Source organism: Neomonachus schauinslandi, chromosome 6, assembly GCF_002201575.2.
Source record: "Neomonachus schauinslandi chromosome 6, ASM220157v2, whole genome shotgun sequence".
In the NCBI taxonomy this organism is placed as follows: Eukaryota; Metazoa; Chordata; class Mammalia; order Carnivora; family Phocidae; genus Neomonachus; species Neomonachus schauinslandi.
This window is the reverse complement of record NC_058408.1, coordinates 58,946,916-58,962,793: the sequence shown is the minus strand read 5'-3', so window position 1 is coordinate 58,962,793 and position 15,878 is coordinate 58,946,916. Positions and strand designations below refer to the sequence as shown.

At 48.2% G+C, this 15,878-nt stretch overlaps 1 protein-coding gene across 1 annotated transcript in view; it reads right to left on the bottom strand.

Moving 5' to 3' along the window:
• Positions 1-15,878, bottom strand: part of ILDR2 (immunoglobulin like domain containing receptor 2) — a 39,068-nt gene that overhangs the window by 1,201 nt on the left and 21,989 nt on the right. Inside the window, 5 exon segments of the mRNA XM_044916199.1 lie at positions 116-793; positions 2,074-2,290; positions 6,061-6,174; positions 14,170-14,346; positions 15,463-15,609. Of these exon segments, the coding sequence (XP_044772134.1) occupies positions 116-793; positions 2,074-2,290; positions 6,061-6,174; positions 14,170-14,346; positions 15,463-15,609 (1,333 nt within the window).

The following is a 15,878-nucleotide window of genomic DNA, read 5'->3' as shown; positions in this document are numbered from 1 at the left end:
GGCCGGCAAAAATGAGCCCAGCCTCCGCGTTCCCAAAGCCGCCCCCGGGCCCCTGCCGCCCGGGACGCCCCCCCCCCCCCCCACCCCCACCACCCCCCGCCACCCCCCCCGCCGCCTCCCCCTTTTCTTGGCGGGCTCCTTCTTGCGCTTCTTCTCGGAGCTGCTGTGGTAGGGCAGGTCGCGGCCGCGGTAGGACGGGCCCCGGGTCAGCTCGCGCTCGCTGTAGGGCGGCAGTGCGTCGTCGTCGGCGGAGTCGTCCTCGTCGTCCTCCGGCGCGGCCGCCTTGTAGGTGGAAGGCGGCGACCAGGCGTAGTAGGAGGCGCTGCGACGGCCGAGCTGCGCGCTCAGCCGGGACGGCGTCTCCAGGCTGCCGCCGCGGCTGGCGCCCTCGGGCCGCGTCTGGCGCTCCAGGCCGCCGGCGCGGGGCCCGTGCTCGTACTTGGGGGCCGTGCCCGGCGTCCGGCTCACCAGGCGCGGCAGGGGCGCGTCGTCGGGCCGCCGGCGCGGGGGGCTGGGCGCCCAGGCGCGGCCCGCGTCGCCCAGGGGCTCCCGGCTGCGGCTCCGCGGGCCGTAGTACTCCTCCGGCGAGCCGTCCGCGTAGAAGCCCCCGAGGGCGCGCGCCTCCGAGCGCTCGAAGCGGCCCCCGCCCCGCGCCTCGTGGCTGTCGCCGTCGGCCCGGCGGGAGCGCGCCCCGTACGAGTCGGCGAAGGCCGCCAGTTCGTCCATGGACACGGCCGGCACTCCGGCGGCGAAGTTCTTCCGGGACAGCATCTCTGACTTGGAGCGCTGCTGGCTGCGGGCAGAGGGCAGAGGGGATGGCGGTTAGCCGGCCCTGGCCCGCACCCAAGGTCGGCGCCGTGTGCCAGGCCGGCGGGGGGGTGGGGGGCGGCAGGGAGCCTGAGCGGGACGCAGGGGCCGGCTGAACAGTCCTGGTCACCTCTGGCGCCTGGGAACCTCAGACAGTAAAGTGAGGGCGACCGTGGCTACCTCCAGGATTCATGCTAAGGATCAAAACGGAGTCGTGTGGATAAAAATACTTTGTGACTTATATGGTGCTGCAACACACAGTGGGGCCTTGTGATCATTATTCTGTGGCTTCTGGTTGACAAGCACATGTCTCACTTCTCACACCCTGGAAGCCAGCGTGGGTGGTGTGGCTTGCGATACAAACAGTTGTGGTCCAAGCATAACCCTGTAATATTTGGTGATATACAGAAAAGCCTGTGCCTCCCTCAGAGCCCACAGCCAAGTAATCTCTGCGAGTTACCTGCAGTTGGTAAACCAGTCTAAGAGAAAGGCGATGTCTACTGTCCTTCAAGATAAAGGACCGGTGAGTGGTGACGTGCTATTCAGTGGGAAGAAGCCATACAAAACAGGGTGCACATCTTGGCCTCCCACACCATTAGCCAGGTGACTCTAGGTAACATCTGTACATTTCAGTTTCCCCAACTTAAAACGGGACAAGAACAGTACCTACCTTTTAGGGTTATGAGAATCAAACACAACAGTATAACATGTTTGGCATTTACCTTTCACATAACAATGATCAAAAATGATGGAAGGGCACCTGGGTGGCTCAATGGGTAAAGCATCTGCCTTTTGTCTGGCTCAGATCATGATCTCATGGGTTGTGAGATGGAGCTGATGCTGGGAGTCTGCTTGAAGATTCTCTCCCTCTCCCCCTTCCCCCCACTTGCTCTCTTTCTCTCTCTCTCTCTCAAATAAATAAATCTTTTTTAAAATGAGGGAGATGATGGATGGGAATTTTTAGAGGTTATAGGAAAAAATATTATGAGAAGGGCAAGGAAATGTTAATAAGGTTCATTAAGGAGAATAGAGTACCCATTTCAAAGGGACTTGAATGACCGTTGCTACACATGGTGTCACAAGTGTTCCCTTGCTTAATAAATATGAGAAGGGGATGCTCAACAGCCCAAAGAGAGGTGTGGCAGGACAACCTAGAATGGGAGACAGAGATGCTATCAGAAAACAGTCTCAGAGCCACCCTGCCTTCCAGTTCCAGCCCCTTCATCCCCAGCACCAGAACTGCAGCCCCGGCGCAGCCATCTTCACCCCTACCTGAAGCTCTCCCGGTCCTCTTTGTTATACTCCATGGCTGAGGGCCCCCGGCTTGCCCCACTGCTGCCCCCCATGACACCTGACCAGTAGTCAGGATTGCTCTCCAAGTCCCCGGACACAGGGAACTGCTTGCTTCTCATCTGGTGGTAGGCCTGGCGGAAGTTGCTGTCCTCCTCATGCAGGGAGCTGAGTTCAGAGATGGTGTTGTTATCTGCAGGGACAAAACCAGGCATGACAGAGCTTTCTACATACTAGGGTGGGAACTCTGTTAAGGGCTGAGACCAAGGCTCCCTCCCCAAGGCTTCAAGCCTGTTCCAGTTTGGTTGTAGACCTGAACTAATGGGGTTTGTGTTCTTAGCTCAGCAGGAACTGGCTCCATCCAGAAGCCCACTGGCTTAGAGAGGGGGAGGCTTCCTACATGCTCTGTTCTTAGAATAGGAAAACAATTGTTATTGTTCCATCTAAGGCATGTTTCCCAGAACTTGGGCTCTTTGCAGCTGGTTTCCTCCTAGGGCATCGTCATCCTTGTTCCAATGTTTTTCTTCTTCTTGTATAATTCTGTGAAAGCCATTATGATCCCAGGCAGGTTGAGCCAAAAGGGGCAAAAAGAGAAGAGAAGCCACAGTTCACAAAAAAATCTCCCTTACTGTTGACCACGTCCCAAGATGGGCCTTCAGAACCAGTACAGCCCCATGCCTTAGAGGAACCCCATTTCAGCCTCCTTCAGCTGTGCCCTTCACCACAGAGCACAGTCCACAGGGGCAAGGGGACTGCACACCTAGTATCCAATCATCCCCTTTCTGGATGCTCATCCAGGAACGTGGACTATCCTTCCCAATTGGTACCAAGTCCATTTCCAGGGCCTACAAAGACTTCTTTGCCTCCCTAAAAAATATTCCAGGTGTATGTGGCCATGGGTGGCTAGGACAGCTGGGCAGAGGTGTGGTAAGAAAAGAGGGGCGGCTGCACTTAACGGCCTGTTGGCCTCCCCTTGTACTCTTCCTACAAGGCGGTGGGGGGATGGTCACAGTTTTCTCATTTCCTAAAGTGGCTTAAGTAGCATTTTGCAAAAGCACTTATGAACAAGACAAGAATCAGTCTAGAAAGAAAGAAAGAAAAAAAAAGCCCAACCATTTGTTTACAGAACTTTGAAATGGATTGAATATCATTTTACTGAAAAAACACATTTAGTAATTCTATTTGCAATGCAATTGGATCCATTTGTTTTCTAAAATCCTTTGGTTAGAACTTCAAAATATTATCAAAATCAACATTTACAAGGTGTAAGGTTTGGCTGTTGAGTAAAAGGTAAGCCAAGATAGGATGTGGACAGCACAAATACGTGTCTCAGGTTCCCCTCTACTTCTCTTCCTTATCCCCAAGAGTTCTTGGAGGAGCACTCCCACCCACCAAGGAAAGGAAGGGCCTCCGCTCCCTCCCCCAGTTGCATAAACACAGCCTCCTTGTCCTATTTTACCAGGTCTGGGCTTCCTGCGAATGCCATTCATCTTGGGCATGCAGTCAGTTGGTTTTGAATTATAATCTAATTTTTAAGCCTTTTCCTCCTTCTAAGGAGAATGGACTAGTAAGTGTCCATCTGAAAGGAAAATAACTCAGATACTACTGATCAATAAAATCTAGAACCTTCCTTTTCTCATGATCCCAGTGAATTCTAATCCCCTGGGAACAGTACAGAAGGGAACTTTAAAAGGCAGCAAGTGAAACTATTGGAAAATCCCATTGTTGGCTCAGAACTTTCCTTAAACTTCAGGGAATAATGGATCTTTTCCGTTTCTCCACGTAGTGAGGGCTATCTCAGTTTCGCCATTCATAGTGACGGACTGCCTAGGTTGTATGCTGCCGTAACATTTCTGCCACGTTGAACATAAACATCAACATCCCTGCTTCACAAACACCTCATAATGTAACTCTGGGACCAGGCAAACTTTTTCCGTATGGGGCCAGATAGTAAATATTTTAGGCTTTGCAAGCCATACTGTTACAATTATTCAACTCTGCCATTGCAGTGCAACAACGTATAAGTGAACTGGGCTGGCTCTGTTCCAATACAAACTATTTCCAAAAACAGGAGGTGGAACGTATTTGCCCTGGGAGCTGTAGTCTGCAAGATCACTGCACTGGGCTTCTGGACTAAAAATATCCCAAGAGCAACCCCCTACCTACAAGGAGCAAGGAAAGTGAGGATCTTACTCGCAAATCTCGCAAATTCTTGAACCTTACATTCCCAGTTCTTACAGAATCTTGTCACAACCTGAAACCATGAGATACATTTTACAATGAGATCTTCTAGACCGCCCCATGGCCATGATCCACCCCAGGGTTTACTCCGCTCTTCAGAAAGAGAGCCTCGCAAAGTCAAGTGAACTGTATTCCTACTTCATCTCTATGCAATTATTGTAATGTCAACCTGCAGGTTCCAGGAGATCTTGGTTCCAGTTCTGGCTCCGGCACCTCCGACCTAAGGTGCCAACACTGGGTACTTTCTTCCTTCTCTGCTTCCTTTCCTCCTCTGAAAAATGGGAGAGGTGGAGTGAACCACCTCAATCTCTTCTGTTCCAACATACTAAAGTCCTCGGAGGTAGAAGGCTGTGATCTCTCAACAGAAACAGCTGCTGCAGCCATGGAGCCATTCAGTTTGCTCAAAAACATTTTGTGTAAAGAGCACAGGACTGGGAATCGGAAGAGCTGGGTTCTAATCCCAGTCCGGTCACTCCAACCCTCTGGGTTTCTGTTTCCTCACCTGTACACTGTGAAGAAAGACCTCGGCCATCGCTAAGGTCCCCTTGGGTGCTCAGATGCCATTACCATCCGACCAGCCAGTCTCCAGAGACCATTTTAATCCAGGTAGACAGGAGACATCACCTAAATCAGGATCCATCCTTTAGTTTTAACCTCAGTTTTTTACTCTTTCTCTGAGCTGAGAGATTCACAGATTTCTTCCCTAGGCGCCTTCTCCTGGATCGCTCTCTCTGTCCCCTTACAGGGCTCCATGACAACACATTACAACTAACTTGTCAAATGCAGTGACATCTACATTCCTGACATTCCAATCTGGAGATGGTCTTTTTATAGCCAGTGCGGTGGGAGGATGCAGCAATGGATGCAGCTCAGACAGGATGAATTTAGCATTGCAGACTGGGAGGAATATGTTGTCCTTAATCTGAATAAAGCACCTCTAGTCTGGGACTGTTTCCCCAACAATTCCATCAAGCCTCTCCTCAGCTTCCACGGTGCGGAGGGTTCAGAGAGAGAGAGAGATGTTGTGACCTCACTACCGGGCCTGCCAGGACCCTCCAATAACTAGCCCGTCCATGTCAGACCTGCCCCGCGCTGTCTCTTCGTAGATGGTCATTCAGAATCCACCCCAAGTAATGAGCTGTGTCAGCTGCAGGGTGTCCAGGGGCTGTGAGTGAAGGCTGGGGCCCTGCCACCTACAAACTCAGTAATCTAAAAGTTCTTTTGACAAGAGGGGCAGCCTCTTCGCTGGCCCTTCAATCTCTGCTGTTGGGCATCTCAGAGGGAACACAGGCCTCTTTTTTGTAGACTCCTTGGGCAGACTTGTCCTTCTACTTCACTGAGGCCTCCATGTAGCAAGTCGGCAGCTGGACTGCTGTCCAATGGTAGGGGTTTTCACTTTGGAAAAAAACTCACATCTTTAGTCATTATTTTGAATGTATTTAAAAGAGAGTAGTAGGGAAGGACTCTTTGAATAAAACATTTCTAAGCCTAGGACTGCCTAGGCCCAGCAACGCTGACTGCCTCGTGGTGAGAAACAGCATTAAGCCAAGGTGGTACACACTTCTGTGTACTTGGAGCTACTTTCTTCAGGACACCACCAGCACCCCTGCTAGTTCTAAGCCCTGAGAGCTCAGGGCTGCCCAAGTTTGGTAACCCCCCAATCCCCTTTAGCCATGAACGCCTGCATGATGCACAGATCACATAGAACCAACAGACGCTCACATCTGCCTCTCATCCTTCTGGCTGGATCAAATTGAGCCAGTTCCTTCTCAACGTAGTACAGGACCTTCATGGAGTCTCTCTCTTTGTCGGCTTGAATCCGGTAACCTTTGCGAACTGTTGAGAAAAGGACAGGAAGGGGCGCTGAAAAAAGCAGGAGGGGGCCTCCCTTTATTTTTACCAAGTAAAACACATAGTTCTTGCTTATGACAACTCTTTTTGAAATCGCCAGAAAGAATCATCTATATTTATACTTATGGAACCATACCTGCGATCCCTTTTATCAGATGGTGCCCCTGGAATGGAGGAACAGCAGGTAAACAACAAAGTTCTATTACAGTACATTTTGGGTCATTTGTTAACTTCTGCTTCCTACTTGCTGACCTCCTATAGCTCCACTTAAAGCTCACGGAAGCATACTCACACTAAAAAGACAGTTTTTTAGACTGAGGACACAGATGACTCTGTACCATCTGAGGATCATGTCTTCACTTGGTGGGAGAACGTGAAAATAAAACAGACACCCAAACATCAGGGACCTTGACGAAGGTGGCCCGAAAGCCTCTAGTTTCACAGGAGATGATGCAAAAATTCCACAACAGGGTGGTGCATGGGAGCCAGTATGATAGACTAAAGATGCATTAGTGCAAAATAAGGTGCAAAACACATGGATTGCTAATTATGGTTCCATTTTATTTCTTTGACATTTCCCTTTCAGGAAAGGGAATACCATATTCTAGGCATGATTAATTCAACCTGCTGCTATGTGGTTACAAGCAGGTGTTATTTTGGGGGCTTAATAAAAAACAAAACTAAAGCATGAGAGATAATACCATCTCCTACGTTCCCATCACTCATACTGTCAGGAACAAAGGCTGTTTAAGCCCCACACCACTTAGTATCAGTCAAGGCCAATACCAGCCCCAAGGGTGATCAGACACAGGCAAGTGTAATGTTCACAAATACGAGAAATAAGAGAGAGAGAAGGACCCAGTGGAATGGGGACAGAACAAATGGTAAGAGACAACACCCACCGTGCACTGCAAATGTGCTAGGTACTGTGCTAAATGCTTTATATGGACATCTGTTCCTCACCACCCCTAATGAAGTTACTATTAGCCTCAATTTATGGTTGAGAAAATTTTGGTTCAGAGAGGTTTCATAACTTACTCAAGAATAACTGGTGGCGCTGGGGCTAGAACTACGTAATCTGACTGAAACCCCTCTGGAGCCCAGAAGTAGAGGTGGTAAGGAGAGACAGAAGAGGAAGACAAGAAAGCCCAGAGTAGGAAATGCTCGTAGGTGGGCCAAGGGCGGTGTGATCTGAGGCACAGTCCTATCAGTCCTATCTTCTGGCCAGTCAGGACTATACAATGGGATGGAAGCAAGTAACCCAACTCCCAACATTCTCGGTTCCCAAAGTAGGGCAAATACCGTAAAGAAACCACATGGCCGCCTGCGCCTCCCGAGGAGACTCGGCTTTCTGCTCTCTGGTCATGTCACCCTGGCTGCGGACAAAGTCCCGCACACAAACGATGCACATGGAAGATTAAAATACAGTACTGCACAGCACTCCGATCACAGCCCTGGCACTGAAGACTGAAAGGACGCCCCCACACCTGTTTTCAGGTGCACTGATTTTCTATATGAGAACATTCTGGGCCGTTCATATTCACCTCAAATTGTGGAATTACTTTAAAAAATTAATGAATCTCAGCATACGCTTTTAAGTGGCACCTTCTCCTGGAGGTTAGATCCATAATCCTTATGCCGAAGCAATTATTAGTAGGAATGATTTTATTTATCAAGCTACACACTCTTCCATTTCTGCAGAGGCGTTTAGAGAGTTGTACAGACAGTTCAATTAAAATGCAATTATCCCACGGAACTGCTATGTCTGTTCTGAGGCAGTTATGTCTGATGGATGAAACACAGGCTAGGAAGTAGGGAACCAGGGGTTTGTAGGCATGCCACTGGTTTATTGAGGGACCTCAAATCATGACCTAGCAAGGACCCAGTTTTCATGTCCGTAAAATGCAACTAATACTTCCCAACCTTTCTCTTCATAAAGAAGACAAATATAGAAACAAATTAAAAAAAAAAAAAAAGACAACAAAGACCAAATCATTAGAGTACTTTGAGTTCCTTGTAATTATTAGGGGCAGCTCAAATGACACCACATCCAAAAAGCTTTTTCTGATTCTCATAGCTAGAAAGTTCTATTTCTTCTTTCTCTCTCTCCATATCATTTCTCTCTTATAAATCATTTACTCTGAACTTTTGTTATGACCCTCAATATATTCCAGTTTGTTCCAAATTATTTGTATAAATGTCTAATCTTCCCAAAGATGCTTGAAGGAAAAGAATTCTTATTCTACATCCGGGTAAAGCCCAGAACACTGCTTAGTAGGCACTTAATATATGTCTGTTTGAGCTGAACTGGGCCAGTCTGGGGATGGTGGTGAAGTTCATGATTTCTCTGGAAACAGTATTTTCAGTAGAGTTTCCCTCTCTAGACTGTCAACTTCCTGAGGATAAAGACCACTTCTCTCTGTTTATCTCTGCATCTCCGCACTTAGCCCAGAGCCTGGCACACTGTAGACACTCAAAACATTTGTGTTTGGATGAATGGATGAATGAGTGAATGAATGAATGAATGAATGAACGAACGAACGAACAGAAATCAGGAATAGAAACTCCATTACAAGGGATTACAAAGTAAGACAGAAGCAGCCATGTGGTTGGTTTATTGGGGGGTTTTGACCAGGAAGGGGAGGACTTGAATGGTAGCTTGAGGGAGCAGCAAGGCTTAGGCAAGTTTTGTTGTTATTGCTGATGATTATTTTTTAAAGGAGAAAACTAGCATTTGATAGGCATTAGGGAAGGGGCCTACTCTACCTGAGCTGTGGCTTTATCTGGGTGTTTTTAATATGTGAAGCACTACTACGGTAAACCTTCAGTCATACTGAGATGGGCTGGAGGTGGGGGGTTGCTGTTATGGAACAAGGTACCAGCTCTCCCCTTGTGGCGGGAGGTGGCGGCCACTCTCAGCACCAGGTGGAAACCTCTCGGTGAACTACAACTTGGACTAGAGCTTAGATTGTTTTCTGTGCCATTATAACAAATTATCATCCTCATTAGGAGACCGACTTGATCATGTATGCACAGGTTATCATGTCCCTGAGAAGTTACAGTAACTACTGGCAGCCTCAAATGAGGCTCTCAGTACTGGCATTATACAGAGACTCCACCAGAATTGATACTTTCAACCTTGACTTCTCAGTCGCACCAGCTAATGTCTTCAGAAACCTAAATCCCTCTAATTTGCCAAGAAGGACAGAGGCAAAGTATTGACATTTAGACTTTAGAGGTATCATCATTTGGTTTCAGTAGCTAAAAAGCTAGGCAATTCTCCCAGTAAAAGGTGCTGGGTTTGTTTGTTTTTTGTTTTTTTTTTGTTTTTTTAATCCGTAATTTGTCTGAAGATCAGAGAACTCCGATATAGGGTAATATTTTAATAAGATGTGTCCTAGACTACTGGCCCGACGTCCAGCACTTTTTGGAAAATGACCTTTTTCCCCCAGGGATGTTTCAGTTTAGGGTGGATGGATGATTTATCTTTCTCAAGTTCTGTCCGGTCCAAGTCCTTTGGTTGGTGTGGCTCTTCATACTTCAGCTCCTCTAACTTATTAGCCTTGGCAACTTTGGTTTTAGTGGAGAGGGAATATTGGGATATTCATTTTGATACCAAACTATCACTTCAAAAATTTTTATTGTTAAAGTAATTAAGCGGATACTTTTGACCCAGTTAGCTGAAAATTAACTATTTTTCAGCTAATTTCTCCTTTCCAGCCAAATCTAACTTACACAACTTGCAAAAGAAGTCTCTAAAGCAGATACCCATGGCTATCGCCTTGTTTTTCCTGTCCTATCTTAATGAGCTAAGTAAGGCTGTTTATGGATGATGGAACAGCTGCCAGATTCCACCCCCAGGGCGATCGCAGCTCCACTGTGGGAGAAGTGATGCTTAAAATTTGCATATTCTCTGTATACACACAGTAGGCTTATATATAGACACACATCCTTCTTAGTTTTAAAAATGACATTTCAAAACCCTACTTGCCTACTCAATTCTTTTGTAAGAAGGATGAGTGGGGGCCAGGTAGATGTGAAAATGGATTAGAGCAAGGCAAGAGAAGCGGTGGGAAGCCGAGGTAGGAGAGAGTTGCATTAATCAAGGAGGAGGATGACGGGAGCAAGGACTAGGATGGTATTATAGAGACGGAGGAAAGTAAACCGATTCAAGGTTATTTTGAGGTGTAATCTGAAGGACTTGGTGACGAACCAGAAGAGGGAAGTGAGGAAGAGATAAGGGTGAGGTCCCTGCTTCTGGTTTGGGCTGCTAGGTGGACAACAGTGCCATCCACAGCAATAAGGGATGTAGGAGTTCGTTTGAAGTCCAAAAACAGCAGATTAATTCAATTTCCTAGAGTTTAAGTTTGAAATGGCTGTGAGATGTCCAGAAGGCAGTTTGATATATGGGACTGAGGAGCAGAGGAGGGGTTGGAGAACATGACTGGGAGTCATGAGCATGAAGAAGATGACTGAGCCATGGGAGTAGGTAAGATTCCCCAGGGAGAGGACCTTGGACAAAACAGAAACACCAACATCCAGGGTGTGTGCAGAGGAAGGATAGCCAGCAAATAGCAAAATAGGTAGGGAAAATGACTACGTAAAGTGCTGAGGAAGGCAAAGAAAGATGAGTGGGGACATAGGTGGTAAATGCTTTCGAGAAGTCAAGGGATGTAAGAATTGAGAAGTATCCATTATATTTAGCAATAGGACAATCTTCACAAGCACTGCTTTTTGGAAGTGATAGCAAGATGGAAGTTAGTCGAGAAGTTGGTGAAGAGCAGAGGAAATGGAGACATGAAAATATTCAAAACACTGAAGAAACTCGTTTGGCTGTGAGAGGAGAAAAGGGACAGGGAAGTAACATCAGAGGACTATGAGGGTTTTGCAAATTGTTATATTAAGCATGGTTTGAATGCAGCGAGGAAGGAGTCACTAGAGAAGGAAAGGCTGGTGACGAGAGCCAATCTTCCGATTGGATGGAGGGTGGATACTCAGTAAAGAGAGAACCTTGACAAAGATGAAGAGGCTGTAACCAGAGCAGGACGGGAGGCGACAGTCTTCTTCTGTTGGAACAGAGATCTCAAATGAAGAACAGGGGAAGGAATCAGGGTGCCTCTTATCGCTCCCATCTGGTAACCTTGCCTTTTCAACTACCCAGAGGGCTCAAAAGGGTATTGTGTACAAATGTAATCTGAAAAAAATCACTGTTGCTAGATGATTACCCTAAAATCCCTAAAATTAAAGTAGCATATAAATATAAAATAGGCTAAATTTATATCTTTTAAATCAGCGTTTCTTTACATCTCTAACATGTTTTCAAAAATAAGCTACATGAAACATTGGCTTAAGCCACCTTTTTCTTAAAAGACAAATAGCCAAATGCCATCAGTAAGTCTAGCCATGAGACCATGAGTACAGAAATGTGTCCATTGAGGGGATTATGAAGAATTCCGTCCTGACTCAATGAACCAGATAATGACACCCTGGGCCAGACTAGCTGTGTCCGACACCAGCTGTGCATCCTTTCCTTTTTCCTTGTTAAGAGAAACCTGATTTTGTTCATTTCCAAGATGGATAGTGTTCTGGCCTAAGAGATGAGTCTTGTATTAATTCAAGCCAATCTGGTATAGAAATGGGCACAAGACACAATTCTTGCCAATAAAACTGCAAGGAGAAGTCTGTTAGAAGGGGAGGGGCTTCTAGAAGAGGTTTCCTCACTCTTGAGAAAAGCAGCACAAGAAAGAAGCATATGCTTTTCTACCTCTGAACGCATTTAGTACCTGGAACTATGGCGGTCATCATAGGATCCTGAGGGGAGCCAGCCCAGAAGGACAGAACAAAAGATGGAAAGGACTAGGTCCTTCAGTGGTGCCACCTGAACTGATCAATTAACCAACTCCAGAGCCATCTTTCCTTGGGATTTCTTGCTATGTGAAATAAGAAATGTTCCTATTTTTCAAGCCACTTATTTATTTTTTTTTTTTAAGATTTATTTATTTTGAGAGAGAGAGTGTGTGTGTAGGGAGGAGGGGCAGAAGTAGAGGGAAAGAGAGAATCTCAAGCAGACTACACCCCCCAACCCCCGCTGAGTGTGGAGCCCGACATGGGGCTTGATCTCACCACCCTAAGATCATGACCTGAGCCAAAATCAAGAGTTGGATGCTCAACCGACTGAGCCACCCAGGCGCCCCCAAGCCACTTCTAATTGCAGTTGGTTAGTATGGCAGGATAGGGCCAAAATGATGGAACTACAACAAGCAGGAACTAGAAAAAGGTTGAAATCAGGAGAGAGGAAGTATTTGTCATCCTGTGAATAAGAATCTTTTCATTATGAGAATCCGTTTAAAAAAAAAAAGTAAGAGGGAATAGTTCTGGTGGGAAGGATAAAAAGACTGGAGAAAGGGAAAGCTGCAAATAAAATATGAGACAAATTCCATTAATGTCCCCTGGCCTGCACCGTCCTTGGGGAAATGAACTGTATTGTCTTTATCTCTCTCATTCTCTGTGTGTCCTTGATCATTAACTTTTACTTCTCAGTCTGTGACTCATTCCCAGGCTCAGACGTCAGAATTCTACTAATAGTTCCAGGGAGAGAAAAAAACACAAATACTAATTAGTCACTGAGGATATCCACTCCTCCACGGTCAAGCACTGACAGTTCATTCAGTGGGCAAGATACTCTTCCCTGCTCCACCGAAAGAAGTCCAGATACCTCCAGGGGACAGATGTCTGTTTTACCAACACTACTGCCTCATCCACACCTAGGAATTTAAAAATCACCTCCTAAAGATACTTCACACACATCTAACCTTTACTATTCTGTAATCCTGTTCAAATGCCTCTAGGAAAGCTATTTCTGAATGCCCCTCCACCACTCTACACCTCTGCCCTTGCCAATAACCACGAATTCATCATGCCTTAAAATAACATGGCTAATCTCCATCCAAATAAGCTCTCCTTATCAATTACTTAATTCTGTCTATAATGTGCAGCACTAGACAACTTGGGCTCATCCTGAAGCCTCCCTTTCCTTCATTCCCTAAAGTCATATTTTGAAGTAGCTCTCAGATTTGCCTACTCATTTCAATTCCCATGGCCTCTATCAAGGCCCAGATGCTCTCATAGCCTCTGAATGGCTTCAGTCACATCTCAGCTCAGGATCTCTGATCCAACTCTCTTCCACTACCACTCGCTTTGTCAGCGTGTCACCTCTCCAAGAACTCAGGAACCTTCCTGCAGTGGCTCCCGCTCACTTACGGCACCAAGCCCCAGGCTCTTCTGGGCGGGTTTCAAGGCCTTCCCTAATCTGGATGAGGCTCCACCAAAGCCCTCCACTTTCTTCTGGTCCGCCAAGCTGGAGACTGTCAAACACCCACCCTGTTCTTCCAGCTCCAGGCTCTCACCATGAATCCCTCCTGAGCACCCCCTTCTCTGTTCTCCTGGTCCTTTGCGTTCCTCTAGGCCCAGCTCAAATCTACCTCTTCCCTGAACCCTCTGTAACTGCTCCAGCTCTTTCTTCTTTGAACTCCCAGTACCACACTCTTTGTAGTATCTAACTGTCCTAATAAAAATCCATTCTCTCTCCCTGGCTGGGCCACACTGCTTCCTATGCAAACCATGTCCTATACTTCTTAATGTTCCTCACAGTGCCTGTTACAGTCCTGAACACTAGATAGGGATGAGATAACTATTTATTAACTGGATGATCAACATTCAAAGGGTACCTTGCCTCTTTTCCTTATCACTTTAGTTATTGAGGAGCCTGGGAAGAGAGCAGGGACAGCTACATCCTGCAGTCCTTGGAAAGCCCGACATGCACTCCAGATGATATCTGATACAGCTGGAGGGATCCCATTTCTGGAATGGAGATCATCATTTTCCAAGGAAGAATCATGGAGCTGATGGTTCCTATCAGTAAGGAGCCAGAGTGGAAGCCAGAGAGGAGCATGGGGCCGGGCGGTCTGGAACTACATTTACCACTGCGGCTTCCTCCAGTGGAGTCACTTGGTGCCAGGGGAGGTGGATGCGGCTTGTCCATCAGCATGCCAGATGAGGGGGCTCCTCCCAAGGGGACAGAGGGGATGGAGTAAGGGCCGGGGACACCGGAGACAGAGGGAGGGTACCCAGCCTTTGCTGCTTTCCCTGCTTCGTACACTGTGGAGGGAGATGAAGAGCAAAAGAGATTATATTATCGTCCCACCCTCCACAACCCTCACACCAAAACTGCCTGAGGATGCGCTTAAGGGGGCGCCTGGATGTGTGCATGCACGCATGCATGTGTGCGTGCGTGTTCGCCTAGGCCTGAACTGATTCAGCAGAACTGCTCTCCCCCGCTCCCTTGGGCTCCTCCAGCTCCACCGAAAGGCGACGATGTAAGGAATTACAGTGTTTAGCAGCCGGCAACGGAGTGATGACGCAGCACTAGGAGCTGTCATGGCGGCCTCCGCAGTGACCCCAGCAGCCCACTCTTAACCACACTGTCTGTAGGCTGCCTCAGTCCCTCTGGAGGAAGCCTAGCCGCAGGCCACCCGGGGCTGCTTCCAGGAGGATCCTACACCTCTTCTAGAGAGGCAAGGCAGGCAATGAGCTTGCACGTGGCTCTGCTCTGTGATCTCAAAGGCAGAGCAAATAACCTGACTCCTCCTGGAAACTGCTTTATTCCCAAGGACACTGAAGAGACATGTATGTCTTCCTCCTTCAGGATGTATTTGGTTTCTGGCAGGGGGGCCCAACTTAGTGGCTGCACAGGCTCGGCCGGTAAGGCGCCACTGTGAATCCCCAGATGAGGACCAGTCCCCCGGTGGACCATTTTGTCACGGGAATAAACAAAACTCATCCGTGGCCGGATGGGATGCCAAGGCTGCCGTCTGCACACTCTGCTTGTAAAAAGAGGAGTTCTCTGCGTTTGAGAGGCCCGAGCGGGGAAGGTTTCCTCCAGCCTGCAGGCCTGCAGAGGGGGCAAAAGCATTACCCACAACCTGACCATCTGGAACCTGCCCTTCCTTTCATCAGCAGTGCCGATGAGAAATGCAAATGCAGGGGTGAGTGGTGTGGGTAAAAAGTAGGGAGAAGTGCATGCAGGCGAGAAGGCAAACAAGAATGGCCATCTCGGGGAGCCAGGGGCCCCCAGCAGAGCGGTGAGCCTGGAACAACCAACTTTTACGGTGGAAGGACAGGAGGTGGAGAAGGGGCTCAGGGCACACAGCTGTCTGATGGAGAGGTGACCTCCCCTGTGATCACTGTGTCTCCCGCACGGGCCACTTTACTCACAGGCCTGAGGGCAGCAGCAGGAATGTGGACAACACGGGCAGCGGACGTAGCAACAGCAGCTGTGCGGACAGCACTGGCACCAGCAGATCCCCACCAGGACGAAGAAGAGGAAGACTCCCAGGATCACCAGGCCAACAAACACCCACTCTGGAAGGACGCACAGAGAAACCCACGCTTGAGGTGGCCCACCGCCAGGACAGGCCCACACTCATCGCTGTCTCCTGTCAGAGCAGTGGGGCGGGGGACCTGGGGCAGTAAGCATCTCATGACAGGGCACAGAGCCCCCCCAGCTCAGGAGGAGCTCGAGAGTGAGAAGTGACTCAACACGGCGGGGGTATGGAGAAGAGGAAAGAAGGTTGCCTAGGGTCATACTGAGCACATGGAATGACCAGCACAAGGTGGTGGGGGAGTTTCAG